The sequence below is a fragment of the Danio aesculapii genome, chromosome 13 (assembly GCF_903798145.1).
Source record: "Danio aesculapii chromosome 13, fDanAes4.1, whole genome shotgun sequence".
Taxonomy (NCBI): domain Eukaryota; kingdom Metazoa; phylum Chordata; class Actinopteri; order Cypriniformes; family Danionidae; genus Danio; species Danio aesculapii.
This window is the reverse complement of record NC_079447.1, coordinates 2,410,579-2,424,175: the sequence shown is the minus strand read 5'-3', so window position 1 is coordinate 2,424,175 and position 13,597 is coordinate 2,410,579. Positions and strand designations below refer to the sequence as shown.

Genomic DNA, 13,597 nt, shown 5'->3' with positions numbered 1-13,597 from the left:
CACACTGAACTGAGCTCAACTGAACTGAACTTAAACACTACAAACTGAACTACACTGTTCCTATTTACTGTGACCTTTTATGTGAAGCTGCTTTGACACAATCTACATTGTATAAGCGCTATACAAATAAAGCTGAATTGAATTGAATTATACTGACCATGATGGTCTAAAACATTTGATAATGTAATAATGAATGATAAAAATAATAATCAATTAAATGTATTGTCTTTTGTAGATTGTTGAATGAGGCAAAGACATATAAATGAAGTATTTATAGTGTTTATCTTGCAGTCGTGTTGTTTGTTTACAGTGAAACATATTGAGAAAGATACGCAATGTCTTTGTTTGAATAAATATAACTTTATTTCCAAGAAAATCAACTATTGTACATTTCACAAAATAGGCATTTGCATTTATTTATACTAGTGATTGTATAACAATACATTTGATTAGAGGCTTTGTAAACGTCCACAACAATTTATAATGTCTTATATAATATTTTGTCTACAGAGAAGGACCTCAAGCGGCATCTTCTTTATATAAACATTGCAAAATGCATTTTTACTTTCACATGCAGAGACAATTTACACTTGCTTTACTAAATTATGTGCAGTAAATCTTTTCAAACGGCTGCAGATTTGATTGATTCAGAACTGTAATCAGGGCAGATTCGAGTTTTTGCTGTATCTGAAACCTCGAGAGGATGCAGACTCGGTGCTGTTGCAATCTGAGCTGCATGCAGTGCTTTTAATGCGCACATGCACAGTAACATCACAGTGATGTCACTAGCTCCATTGAGTGCATTGTGTCTGACATTGCATCTCTGAGATATGCAGACTCAGCTTGCAAATCCAAGTCTGCCTCTAGATCCTATTGCCCCCTATACCCTCATTCCAACATGGGCTTATTCTGACAACGTACCCCTGCATACATTTCTGAAGATCACGAATTATGTAGCCAGAGGTACGTATGGCTGCATTTCGTCTTTAAAATGAACGCTACGGGGTGGTATGACGCCGTTTCTTTTCACGCTTACCAGCTGACCGAATACCGCCGTACGGACAGCTTTACAGCTGTTACCAGTTTGTCCAGTAACTCACCATGTTTGTCGGAGGTCTTGAGATGCAGAGAGGAGTTGACCGCGACGACAGGGTTCGAGTCCGGCGAAGAATGATACCAGAAAGCAGGTAAAACAAACACAAAAGCCAAAAAATAAATAAACAAGTAAATAACAGGGTGAGAACAGGTTAAAATCTGAAAACGTGGTCAAAATTAGGCAAGGTCTTTTCTTTTTCTGGATTGCTTTTTAAAACTATCGGTTGGGTTTAGGGAAGGCGATGGACTGGTCAATCCGTGCTTTTAGAAAACACTATCGGTTGGGTTTAGGGAAGGGTGGGTCAATGGATCAGTCAAGTCAGTTAACAGCGACCTCTGGTGGATTTATGCGAGAACAGCAGGCGTGACTGCACTCGCGAGAGAATTTTCAGATCTGAAAAGGCGTACACAGCGCCCTCTGGTGGATTCGTGAAAACAAAAACTGCAAAAAAAACGTAGCTCCTGGGACATATTTGGCGCTCTCCAGAAATGTATACAGGGGAACGTTTTCAGAATGAGCCTGGGTTGCCTTATTCACTATTTCCCACATTAGTCCGCTAATATAGTCCACTTGAAGGAGTGAATGAAACGAGTGAGCGAACTCGAGCACTACTAAGTGCACTGAAGAGATGCTGCTTTGTGGTTTTGTACAAATGTTGCTTTAATTAAATAATATTTTATTTTGAAATTTACACTGATAATATTGTACTTTAGATGACATCTAGTGGTCAGACGTGGAAATCAATTCAGCACGCTGTTGCTAGAAGGGATACAGCTGCAGACGAAAGTTAATCAGAATTATTCATATTATTTAATAAATTAACCCATTAATTGTATTTTATTAATGTCTCCCCCCTACCTCAACCCTAAACTTAACCACCACAGTAATGTAAAAACAGTAATTATACAAAGTAATACTTATAATATTTATTAAATTACCAATTAAATTGTATTTTTTTAATGCCCACCCCCACTCCAACACTCACAGTAATGTAAAAAGTAATTATACAGAGTATTATTCATATCATTTATGAAATGACCCATTAAGTCAATTTTATTAACATCTACCCTTAAACCTACCTCTCACAGTAATGTTCATTCATTCATTCATTTTCCCTTAGTCCCTTTATTAATCTGGAGTCGCCACAGCGGAACGAACCGCCAACGTATCCAGCATATGTTTCACGCAGCGGATGCCCTTCCAGCTGCAACCCATCACTGGGAAACATCCATGCACACTCATTCACACACTATGGATAATTTAGCTAACCCAATTCCCCTATACAACATGTGTTTGGACTGTGAGGGAAACCGGAGCACCTGGAGGAAACCCACACAAACACGGGGAGAACATGCAAACTCCACACAGAAATGCCAACTGACCCAGTCGAGGCTCGAACCAGCAACCTTCTTGCTGTGAGGCGACAGTTCTACCCACTGCACCACAGCGTCACCCAAAACAGTAATTATACAGAGTAATATTCACATTATGTATTAAATGACACATTAAATTGTATTTTATTAACGCCTATCCCCACCCCAACACTCCAAGTAATATGAATTATTAATTATTGACGTGAGTATCCACAGCTGTATCCCTTTTAGAATTTACCCTGTTCTGTTTTTGAGTGTATATGGGTCGTACACTCATTATTGCCATGCACTGTGGGATTGATTGAGTGCACTTCATTTCAGAAACCAAACTGGACATTATGATGTGAACTCAATTTAAGGGTGTAGGGGGCAACTTCGGAAACAGCTCTTGTTTCAAATCAATCTTCAAATCTCACTGAAAGGAACACAGTTAAAGATGAAGGTATTAGCCCCCCTGTGAAATATTTCCCAAGTGATGTTTAACAGAGCAAGGATATTTTTTAACAGTATTTCCTATTATATTTTTCTTCTGGAGAAAGTCTATACATTCATTCATTCATTCATTCATTTTCCTTCGGCTTAGTCCCTTAATTTATCAGAGGTTGCCACAGCGGAATGAACCGCCAACTAATCCAATATACGTTTTACGCAGTGGATGCCCTTCCAGTCCCAACCCAGTGCTGGAAAACACCTATACACACTCATTCACACACACACTCATACACTACGGCCAGTTTAGTTCATCAATTCTCCTATAGCGCATGTGTGTGGACTTTAAAGGACACCGGAGCACCCAGAGGAAACCCACGCCAACATGAGGAGAACATGCAAACTCCACACAGAAATGACAACTGGACGGGACTCAAACCAGCGACCTTCTTGCTGTGAGGCAACAGTGCTAACCACTGAGCCACCGTGCCACCGTGCCACCAAAGTCTATACATGTATAGACCTATATATAGTCGGCTGTCATCAATATTATTAGAGTTGATTGTCTCCAGAACAAACCACTGTTATACAATGACTTGCCTAATTACCCTAACTTTACCCTAATTAACCTAGTTTAAATGTAACTTTAAGCTAAACACTAGTGTCTTAATTCTAATATTATGTGCTGTCATTATGGCAAAGATAAAAGAAATCAGTTACTAGAAATTATTTATTAAAACTATTGTTATACCACCACATAGGAAATATTTGAAGAAGAATTAAAACTTCACAGGAGGGCAAATAATTTGCATTTAACTGTATTTAATTTGTATGTGTGTGCATGTGTGTGTTCAATAAAACCTGCTGTAGTTCACAGTGGGCGATGCATCAGGCACACAGTCTAATAAAAAGAGGAGATTAATATATAAACACAGTCAGAAAATGACAACAAGTGAACCAGAACAAACTCCATATTGGCTCGAGCGGCACAAAATATACCATGATAAAAAATGGTGTGCAAATAAACAGTCATGTTCAGCTGCTCATGACAGAAACTGAGAGCCTGTACACTGTAAAAAATACCTGTTAATGAACAGTTTCTGTTTTAAGTGTGTGTTTTGCGGCTGTGTATTGCATTATGGGATGCTGATCTCTGCTCTGTCCACTTCTGATGTTGAAAATCCAACTCTACAGTTTAACACAGTGACTTTTATTGACATTTTAGTCATTTGAAATCATATAAGAAATAATATCTATTGAAATAAGTCTGTAAAATAGTAGAAAATGTGCTACAGTTTATTACAAGGTGTTTGTAGTGTAATATACAACACCAAACCAGACAATACAGCACTGCAAACTACTAATAATGTCAATAATAGTCACTTTTTCACACTTTTTAAGGTTAAAAGTTGTTAAAAAGGAAGATCAAGAGCCCATAATGCAATGCAAAAGCAGAAATAAACAAGGAAACAACTCATAAAATACAGAAAACTGCTAATTTAGGGATATATTTACAGTGTAGATGTCTGAACACAATGTCCTGAAAGGCTGCTGGTCTACAGCTCGTCGCTCTCCCGCTCTCTGAAGAGCACATGTGGGGCCGTTTTCACTCATAGGGAAAGCTGACTTTATATCCAGCCCTTGACCTGTCAGAGCGGCGTAGCGGCTGCCGGTCAGGCTGCTCTTCTTCATTGGTGGATGAACGTGCTGATGCCACTGAGCTGGAGGAACATAAACGATAACACTTTAATTCAAGTCACCGGGAAAGTTGCTGCAGACTGTTATGGAGCCTTTTCACATTCGTGTCTTTCTCCGCAGCAGAAGTGGTCATAGTTGGTAAACTCAGAGCGCAGTGAATGGGAGAGGACAACAAATTATTTATTTACAACAATCCTATTAGCTGAAATAATGACAGAAACACTCCAGGATGGTGTTATCAAGACTTTCAGAAAGAGGAAAACAATAGTGTGAGACTGATAACGGCAGCCAGAAGAGAGATTAATGTCAGATTTACTGTCCTGATCCTATACGCACTGCATTACACACACCACACACAAGCGCTCATTAGTTGTTTGTAGTTTGGTGCAAAGATGATATAATACATACATAAATACATATAAATGTTCATACGGTTTTAAAATAATCTAAATATTAAAAACTTTCAAGGATTTAAGATGCTGATGTGCGTTAAATGCCCTATTGCGGTCTTGAGAAAAGGATCCATACACTGTGAAAATGCTGGGAACAACATAAAGGAATTAAGTAAGCTTATTAGTTTTTAAAATTTAGGTTGACTGAACATAAAACAAAAAAAAAATCTCAATTGTGTTGTTTAAGCTCATTTTAAACAAGTAGATTGAACAAACAGCGAACGTGAGTGTGTTCTTCAATGTGGTGACATATTTCCAGCTGTACTTAAAAAACTAGATATTTATATCATGGTTTCCGCTATTCATTCTTCCATGGCGGGGCGCCATGCCAAAATTCATCCCGCCACGGCTACATTACAGCTTCTCATTCAAAACATTTTATTTTTTGACAATCGCACCAAAACATATTAAAGGGTAAGTGAATTATAACTTTTATTTATACAGAATATAATTTTCTGTAACCGACCGTAGTAGTGCTGTGCGTCATTTGTTTAACCTTTAAGGTTATGTGTTGACTGACTGACTGGCAGATGCGTGAGGCTAGCTAACACGACGTAAAGCTGTTTCACTTTCCTTCTGGACGCATTAACACCGCTATGTAGGTCTATTGAAGACATTCATAAATATTCCTACACAATCTCACGGCAATTCGTAACTTTTTTTTAGTGGCTAATTCGTACAAATTCGTACAATTTAGTACGATTTGCTCATCCTCCAATGACGGTTGGGTTTAGGGGTGGGGTTAGGTGCCACGCCTCCTTTTTAAAATCATACCATTTCACACGACTGAACTCGTACGAATTCGTACGAATTAGCCACTAAACTGTCAAAACGTAAAATACTTACGTTTTCTCGTGAGATCAGGCTGAATATTCCTAGCAAATCTAATAAATGTTGGAGACATACTCACTACATAAATGCACTAAATCACACTTCAGCAGCGTTTATTTGAGAGCGCACAGGAAGATCTGCACTCAGTGTTGCCAGATGATGCTCACTGTTTCCAGCCCTAAATCTGTCGAGATCACAAGCGTTTATACACTGTTCTAAGCATATGTATGCGAAGAACGGGGGCTATGGCATCTCTTTGGTAGATCAAAACAGGTGTATGAGGGCAGACCGGGGCTGGCGGGCACGCCGTTGCAAAACCGCCCAAATTTTCACTACCCGCCTATGTCACTTTTTATCTGCAAAAATAAATTCAAAACCGCCCAATCTGGCAACACTGTCTGCGCTTGAGCAGTGCGTATTTGAGGGCGCACAAGAAGTTTTGTGCACGAGCAGAGGAAATCGGCGCGCAAGCAAAGAGATTCGCATGCTGTAGGCTATTACATGAATGCGATCTCTGCGCTCACGACATTTGTCATTGAAATAACGCCACAGGTAGTTAGTAGATCAGTGTAAAAAGGCCTGCCGCCACAACTGGAAAAAATCCTAGAGGAAACACTGTATATAAATACCATTAAGGAGAGTACAAAAAAGAGCTGTTAAAACTGTGCATTTGTTTGACACTTTTTAGTTACTGTGAGTCAATAATTCATATTTTTATACACCTCTGGCATTGCTTTGTATACATCCTTCATGCATTAATAAAAAAAGACATATTTCCAACTGAAACTGAATATTGAGTAGGGGGCGGGGTTTGTTTTGACCTCTGCCTCTCATCTTTCACGCGTGGCTAAGTGTATTTCACCCAATCTGTCACACTGAAGCAAATGATCAGATTTAGAATAAATAAATAATTAAATCATAAAGTAATAAATAATAAATAAAACAAAACGAACAAACAAATAAATAATGAATAAATAAATTCATTAATTTATTAATACATAAAGTAATTATTTAACATTCAGTGTGTGTAAATTAGCTTTATAATAATATATGAATATATATAACACACAATTAAATAATTTCTATTGGTTTATTTATTTGCAATCAGTTAGTTAACAATATATTTTAGCATAATTATATGTAATACAACTGCACAAGGGATAGTCTGTAATTTAGGTATAAAATCGAGGTTTATGCTTTAACTGGTCACCAGTTAATTTAATTTTTATTTAATAATTCTTTTAGTTTTACATTTTTTAAAACATTATTCACATTATTCAATGAGAAATTCAATTTTGTTTCAACACAATAAAAAAGCAAAAAATTTAATAAAAAATTTAATGTTAATGTGTAGAAAAAAGGAATGGGATGATTGATCAAATTGATACTAACTAAAAAAATAAATAAATACATTCATCAAAAAATTACATTTATATATATATATATATATACACACACACACACAGCTGAATCAGAATTATTAGCCCCCCTTTTTCAAATATTTCCCAAATGATGTTTAACTGAGCTAGGAAATTTTCACAGTATTTCCTATAATTTTTTTCTTCTGGAGAAAGTCTTATTTGTTTTATTTTGTCTAGAATCAAAGCAGCTGTTCCTTTTAAAAAAAAAAAAAACATTATAAAGGTCAATATTATTAGCCCCCTTAAGCAATATATTTCTTGAAAGTCTAGAACAGGGGTCACCATTCTCGGTCCTGGAGGGCCGGTGTCCCTGCAGGGTTTAGCTCCAGCTTGCCTCAACACACCTGCCTGGGTGTTTCAAGTATACCTAGTAAGACATTGATTAGCTTGTTCAGGTGTGTTTGATTAGGGTTGGAGCTAAAATCTGCAGGACACTGGCCCTCCAGGAACAAGTTTGGTGACCCCTGGTCTAGAACAAACCACTGTTATTCAATCACTTGCCTAATTACCCTAACTTTAGTCTTATTAACCTTGTTAAGCCTTTAAATGTCACTTTAAGCTGTATAGAAGTGTCTTGAAGAATATCTAGTCTAATATTATTTACTGTCATCATGACAAAGAGAAAATAAATCAGTTATTAGAAATGAGTTATTAAAGCTATTATGATTAGAAATGTATTAAACAAAATCTTCTCTTAGTTAAACTGAAATTGGGGAAACAGATAAACAGGAGTGGCTAATAATTCTGATTTCAACTGTATATAAAGCAGACATTATAATTATTGGAATAATTTCTTTAAATAATAAAAAAAAAAGTTTCAAAAATTATTTAATATGAAATATCTATTTTATAAAACTAAAATTAAACGATAAATTAAATAAAACAAAGAAAAAAAACTTACTCAAATTAAATATTGTGCTTTACATTTCTTGTAAACTGTATTTTAAGTTATTGCAGTTATTAAAATATTTTGCATTGCACTGATGTACTCACCATAGATATCTAGTCTGGCTGTGCAGGATATGATTCCAGCCTCATTCTTGGCTGAAACCGTGTACCAGCCTGCATCTTCCTTCCTGGTTGGCTGAATCAGCAGACAAACGTAACCCGTGGTGTCCTGATGCATGCTGGGAAATTAAACACACAGAATATGAGTGTCCATAAAACTGTCTGAAATTGCATCCCTCCCTGCTATATAGTGTGTGAAAAACAGTGCGAGGTGATTACTAGTGCATCAGAATTCAGTATGAATTCAGCATATGAGTAACACTCGGATGAACTGAAAAGTGTGTCTGGACACTTTACTACCCCATAATGCCATTCCAGATGAATGAGAGTGAAATAAACTGATGAGGGCAGGTAATATGATAACAGGTGCGTCTCATTCAGCTCACTAGTCTAGTAACCATCACATATATCATGAAGTCTGCCATTTTTAAGTGCCAAAATATGTCCAAATTAGGTGAGTTTTTCCTTAAAACAAGCTAAACAGCCTGCCAATTCATTCATTTTCCTTCAGCCTAGTCCCTTATTTATCAGGGGTGGCCACAGCGTAATGAACCGCCAACTATTCCAGCATGTTTTACGCAGCGGATGCCCTTCCAGCTGCAACCCAGTACTGGGAAACACCCATACACCCTCATTCACACACACTCATACACTACGGCCAATTTAGTTCATCAATTCCTCTATAGCGCATGTGTTTGGACTGTGGGGGAAACCGGAGCACCCGGAGGAAACCCACTGCAACATGGGGAGAACATGCAAACTCCACATAGAAATGCCAACTGACCCAGCCGGGACTATCCACTGAGCCACTATCCAGTGTGTATGTGTGTGCTGTGGAAAGTGACACCTCCTCACCTGACTCGGTCTCTGGAGTGTGGGATAGTGTCGTTGTCTTTTTTCCAGTAAATGACGGGTTGTGGCATCCCTGCAACTCTGCACTCCAGCCGCACCGCAGCGCCCTCCGCAATCCCAGTGTTCTGCAGCTTCTCCACAAAACGAGGAGCCGCCTTCATCTCCTTCTCTGTGTTATTGCAAGCAGACCGAGATTATAACTTAAAGCACACATGAAATCAGAACTAACCGTATTGATTTTGTCAGCTCACGTTATTAGTTTTGTGCTGAACAATTCATCTGTGCGTGTTATTAAGACAAATAAAATAGTTTGCTGTTGTAATTTTTAATGAAAATCTGAAAATGCACTTCCTGTTTGTTTTCAGTTAAATTCAGAGATTAGGTCTGTCTCAGGTATTGGGCGTGGCTAACACACTTAACCACGCCCCTCCAGCTGTTAGTTTTGACAACAAACAGAAATGGTGATCAGGAGGAGGAGTCTGTTAGGTTGTAATAGCTCTGCCCAAACCCTTTTCCCCATCTTTCTGAATGAAACGCCTACTTTACTACATCCAATCAGCTTGCAGTAGACAAAGCAAGCCACGCCCACTGTTTTCTCATCTAATATTCAGTTTTTCTAGGAACTGTGTCACAATATGAACAAAAAAAAGGATTGCAACTTTCGGTTCCCTAGGGACTTTAAGATTACTGTTTAAAAATGAGTACACCAAAATTAATATGATGGGAGAAAAAACACATTTTTAATAAACAGGAAAAATCAAGAGAAACATTAAAAGTATCAAATTAATCTCCTTCTCTGTGTTTGACAAGCAGACCATGATAAAACATTGCATGCTCATAACTTCAAGCAGGAGTTTTTTAAGATCTGGGGTCCGTTCTTCGTACGTGGATTACTCAATTAGCTGGATTTGTTTATTGACGATTTGACATGATCCAGAATCGTTTCGTTCTTCAAAACTCATCCGAGAGTTGTTGTCATAGCAACAGTTCTGCTAGCTCAAACCTGCTCGGGAGCAGCAGCTCATTTCGTATAAACAGGATTAGATCGGGTCAGTTCAAGCAAAGACATATTCAAAGCTATATTCACTTGGGAAAATAGTAAATATATATATATTTTTAACTATATACAGTATGTAAAGTCAAAAAATACATTACTAAAACTTATGCAATCTGCACTCCAAAATAAAAGTACAAAGACTGCCACCTGGTGGTTTAAAGAGAAAGTGTATTGATGTGAACTTTTTAGATACAAACATGTACAATCGCTTTAGTATAATTTGTGTATGATAATAGACATGCACAATATGCAGCTTTTTTTTAAAGGAATAATACATTAATGCAGTCATGAACATGTTTCGACAGCTAATATGACGGTGATTTGATGCTTCACAAAAGTTGCAGACACCTTTAACGATATCTAAATGCTTTTGTGATGCTAAATTAATTTAAACATACAGTTATTCTTTACACCGATTAAGAAACCGGCTACTATAACACTACTATGGCTACTGTTATGTTTTTAAAGATGGTGAGTAAAGGGGAAGGAGAGTAAGATTAATTTTGGGTGAAACACATAAGCAAACAGTGAGGAACAAAATACCAAGACTAAATGCAATAAAGTCAGTTTATTTACAAAGATAGTGATAATAATAAATGCAAAAATATGTATATAGAAAGAACATTGAATATTTACAAGAATATATTGAAATTACAGACAACAAATGGAACACAAGATGTTTGAACAGATAGATGGGAGAGTTGGAGAGATGTGACGCGGGCGGCGTCCAAACAATAGAAATAAATAAAACAAAACAATCTATTGGCCCAACATCTACCCTAACTATCCAAAAGAAAAATACAGCAGTTATTGAAAAGAAATCTTCACGTCTTTTACGCACTACCTAACCTACTCTAATATACACCATGAGAAAACAAAAGTACAGTGGGCGGAGCACGCCCCTTACCTAGTGTGTCTAACAACAGTGATATTCAAAACTACAGGTGCACAATGTATGTCGCACGACATTCTAACCTGTCCCACTCTCCAACCTCAGATGCGCATAACACTGACGGCAGACAAATGGAGAACAGACAAATAATAACAGACATATACCAAATTGTAACACACAGAAAACGGACAGCAAATTTCACTGACACACAACATAACACAGAATAAAGATAATAAAGAAAATCCGCCCTAACTGTAAAACTAAATAAATTGCTAGATACTCTCGACACATGAATGTGTAGCGCCTGCAGCCCACAACAAAGGTGGAAAGCTATCGCGTATCATATTTAACAAAGCGTTTCCTATGAATTTGATGTAATTTTGCTCAATATGTGCTGGATCGCCTTTATTTAACTACCCTAATTAAACAAAGATAAACCAGGATCCTCCCTTCGCTATATTTCTTAGCTAGAGTTTAGTTAAAGGATCGTCTTTATAATGTATTTTGCTAGAGAATAAATTAGATTCATATTTTACCACACAGGGAAACTCGATGGGTTCTGGAAAATGAAGTCAATGTCCAACTTTAGAGAAGATAAGTATTAAATACACTTTTATTAATAAAATAAAATCCAGTGAAAAAGTAGAATAAACAAAAGACAAATAACAAACAAAATCCTTTATTTTATCCTCCGTTGAGGATAAAGGGCGACCAACTTCAGTATAGAGGAGTCGGAAAGCGCGAAGCTGGTTTGTATATTTCAGCTTTTACACTCATGCATAGATAACGATCGACTCTGGGACTGTGTTGGGAGACAGGGTTCAGAAACAGTGTTCAGAAACAGAGCATAGATCATTCATAAACACAGGGGCATAACCTAATTAAACTCTACGTTCAAAGAGCATGCCTATCAGTGTGGAGATCCTTCGGGCAAACAGATATATAGTCATCCGAGAATACTACAAAACATAAATCAACATTTAGGCAGTTTTATCATCAGCCTGCATAGTGTGCCTACACATTCATGCACTGAGAGTCAAGTTCCTTCAGCTGGTTTGTTGGTTCAGCGTGCCCTCTGGAGGAAGCGCCTCTACTTTCTCTTATGCTTGGCTTCATCAATAAAAGTTGTGCTTTTACGCATTGGAATATCAGAATACATCAGTGATTTTTTGAGTCTGATATGATTTCTGTCATCAGACCAATCAGACATTACAATAATTTAATATTAATCAGATGATGTCATTACGGGCTCTGCCGTCAGCCAATCGTTGCATTGCTGATCATGATTTCGAGGATCGATAGATCTGTCCTTCACAACACACGCAGCGATCTCAGATCAGTTCATCCAGACATTTAATCTGATTCACGAACTTGTTTGAAGAACCCATTTAGCCAGAGATCAGTTATCAAGATTAAAAGATCCAGGATCTGCCAAGTCATCTTAGATCATCGAATCAGTCATCTGCAGATCAATAACTGTCTGGTTTAGCTCAGCTACTAAATACGACCTCCAAAGACTACGTCGAATAGTTCGGACTGCTGAGCGAATCACTGGTACAACCCTTCCTACTCCCCAAGAACTGTACTTATCCAGAGCGAGCAGAAGGGCCGCCAAAATCACTCTGGACCCCTCACACCCAGCACACTGCCTCTTTGAACTTTTACCTTCTGGTCGACGCTACAGAGCACTGCGCACCAGAACAGCCCGACACAGAAACAGTTTCTTCCCTCAGGCAATCCATCTCATGAACACTTGATGATAATAATTGTGAAACCAACATCACTACTTGCCATACACTTTTATACACTTATTTAACAACACACTTTACATGCCAATTTGCACATAACAGCTGCACATATAACGTTGTATATAGTAATATACCTCTACATTCACTTGTCTATTTGTATATTTGCATTTACTACTTACTTCTATTTTTATATATATTTATTATCTGTTTTTTGTCCTGTCTCTGTTATCCTGTTGCACTGTAGAAGCTCTGTCACCAAAACAAATTCCTCGTATGTGTGAACATACCTGGCAATAAAGCTCTTTCTGATTCTGATTCTGATCATTTAGGCAAGGTATGAAGAATGGACCCCTGATGTGTTCAAACTTGACTACATTCAACAAATTCTGCATTCTCCAATTCTAAAATGTTCTACATTCTAAGATTATATTCAGTTTTAGATGGTTGACTTTTGGACACCACTTATAGCACAGACTTTTCATTGCATTCCTTTCCATATTTCTGATTAAGCAGATTCCAACAAGTAAGAAAAACATGCTTTTTCTTAAACAGAATATGATAAGATGTGAACAAAATGTCAAAGAAATAAAAGGTAAACTTAAAAGATTCAGGAATCGAAACTCACACAATTGTTAAAAAATCTAAAATAATTCTTAGCTAAATATAATTCATTGTGCAGTGTGAACACAACAGCAATTGAACACCTATATAGTCATGCAGTATGAAAACATCGACAATCA

At 37.3% G+C, this 13,597-nt stretch overlaps 1 protein-coding gene across 1 annotated transcript in view; it reads right to left on the bottom strand.

The window, feature by feature from the left end:
- Window positions 1-2,574: 2,574 nt before the first annotated feature.
- The window catches only part of mypn (myopalladin), a 74,314-nt gene continuing 63,291 nt past the window's right edge, over window positions 2,575-13,597 (bottom strand). Inside the window, 4 exon segments of the mRNA XM_056470339.1 lie at window positions 2,575-4,496; window positions 4,498-4,619; window positions 8,294-8,427; window positions 9,164-9,329. Coding sequence (XP_056326314.1) covers window positions 4,455-4,496; window positions 4,498-4,619; window positions 8,294-8,427; window positions 9,164-9,329 — 464 coding nt within the window. The 3' untranslated portion in view covers window positions 2,575-4,454.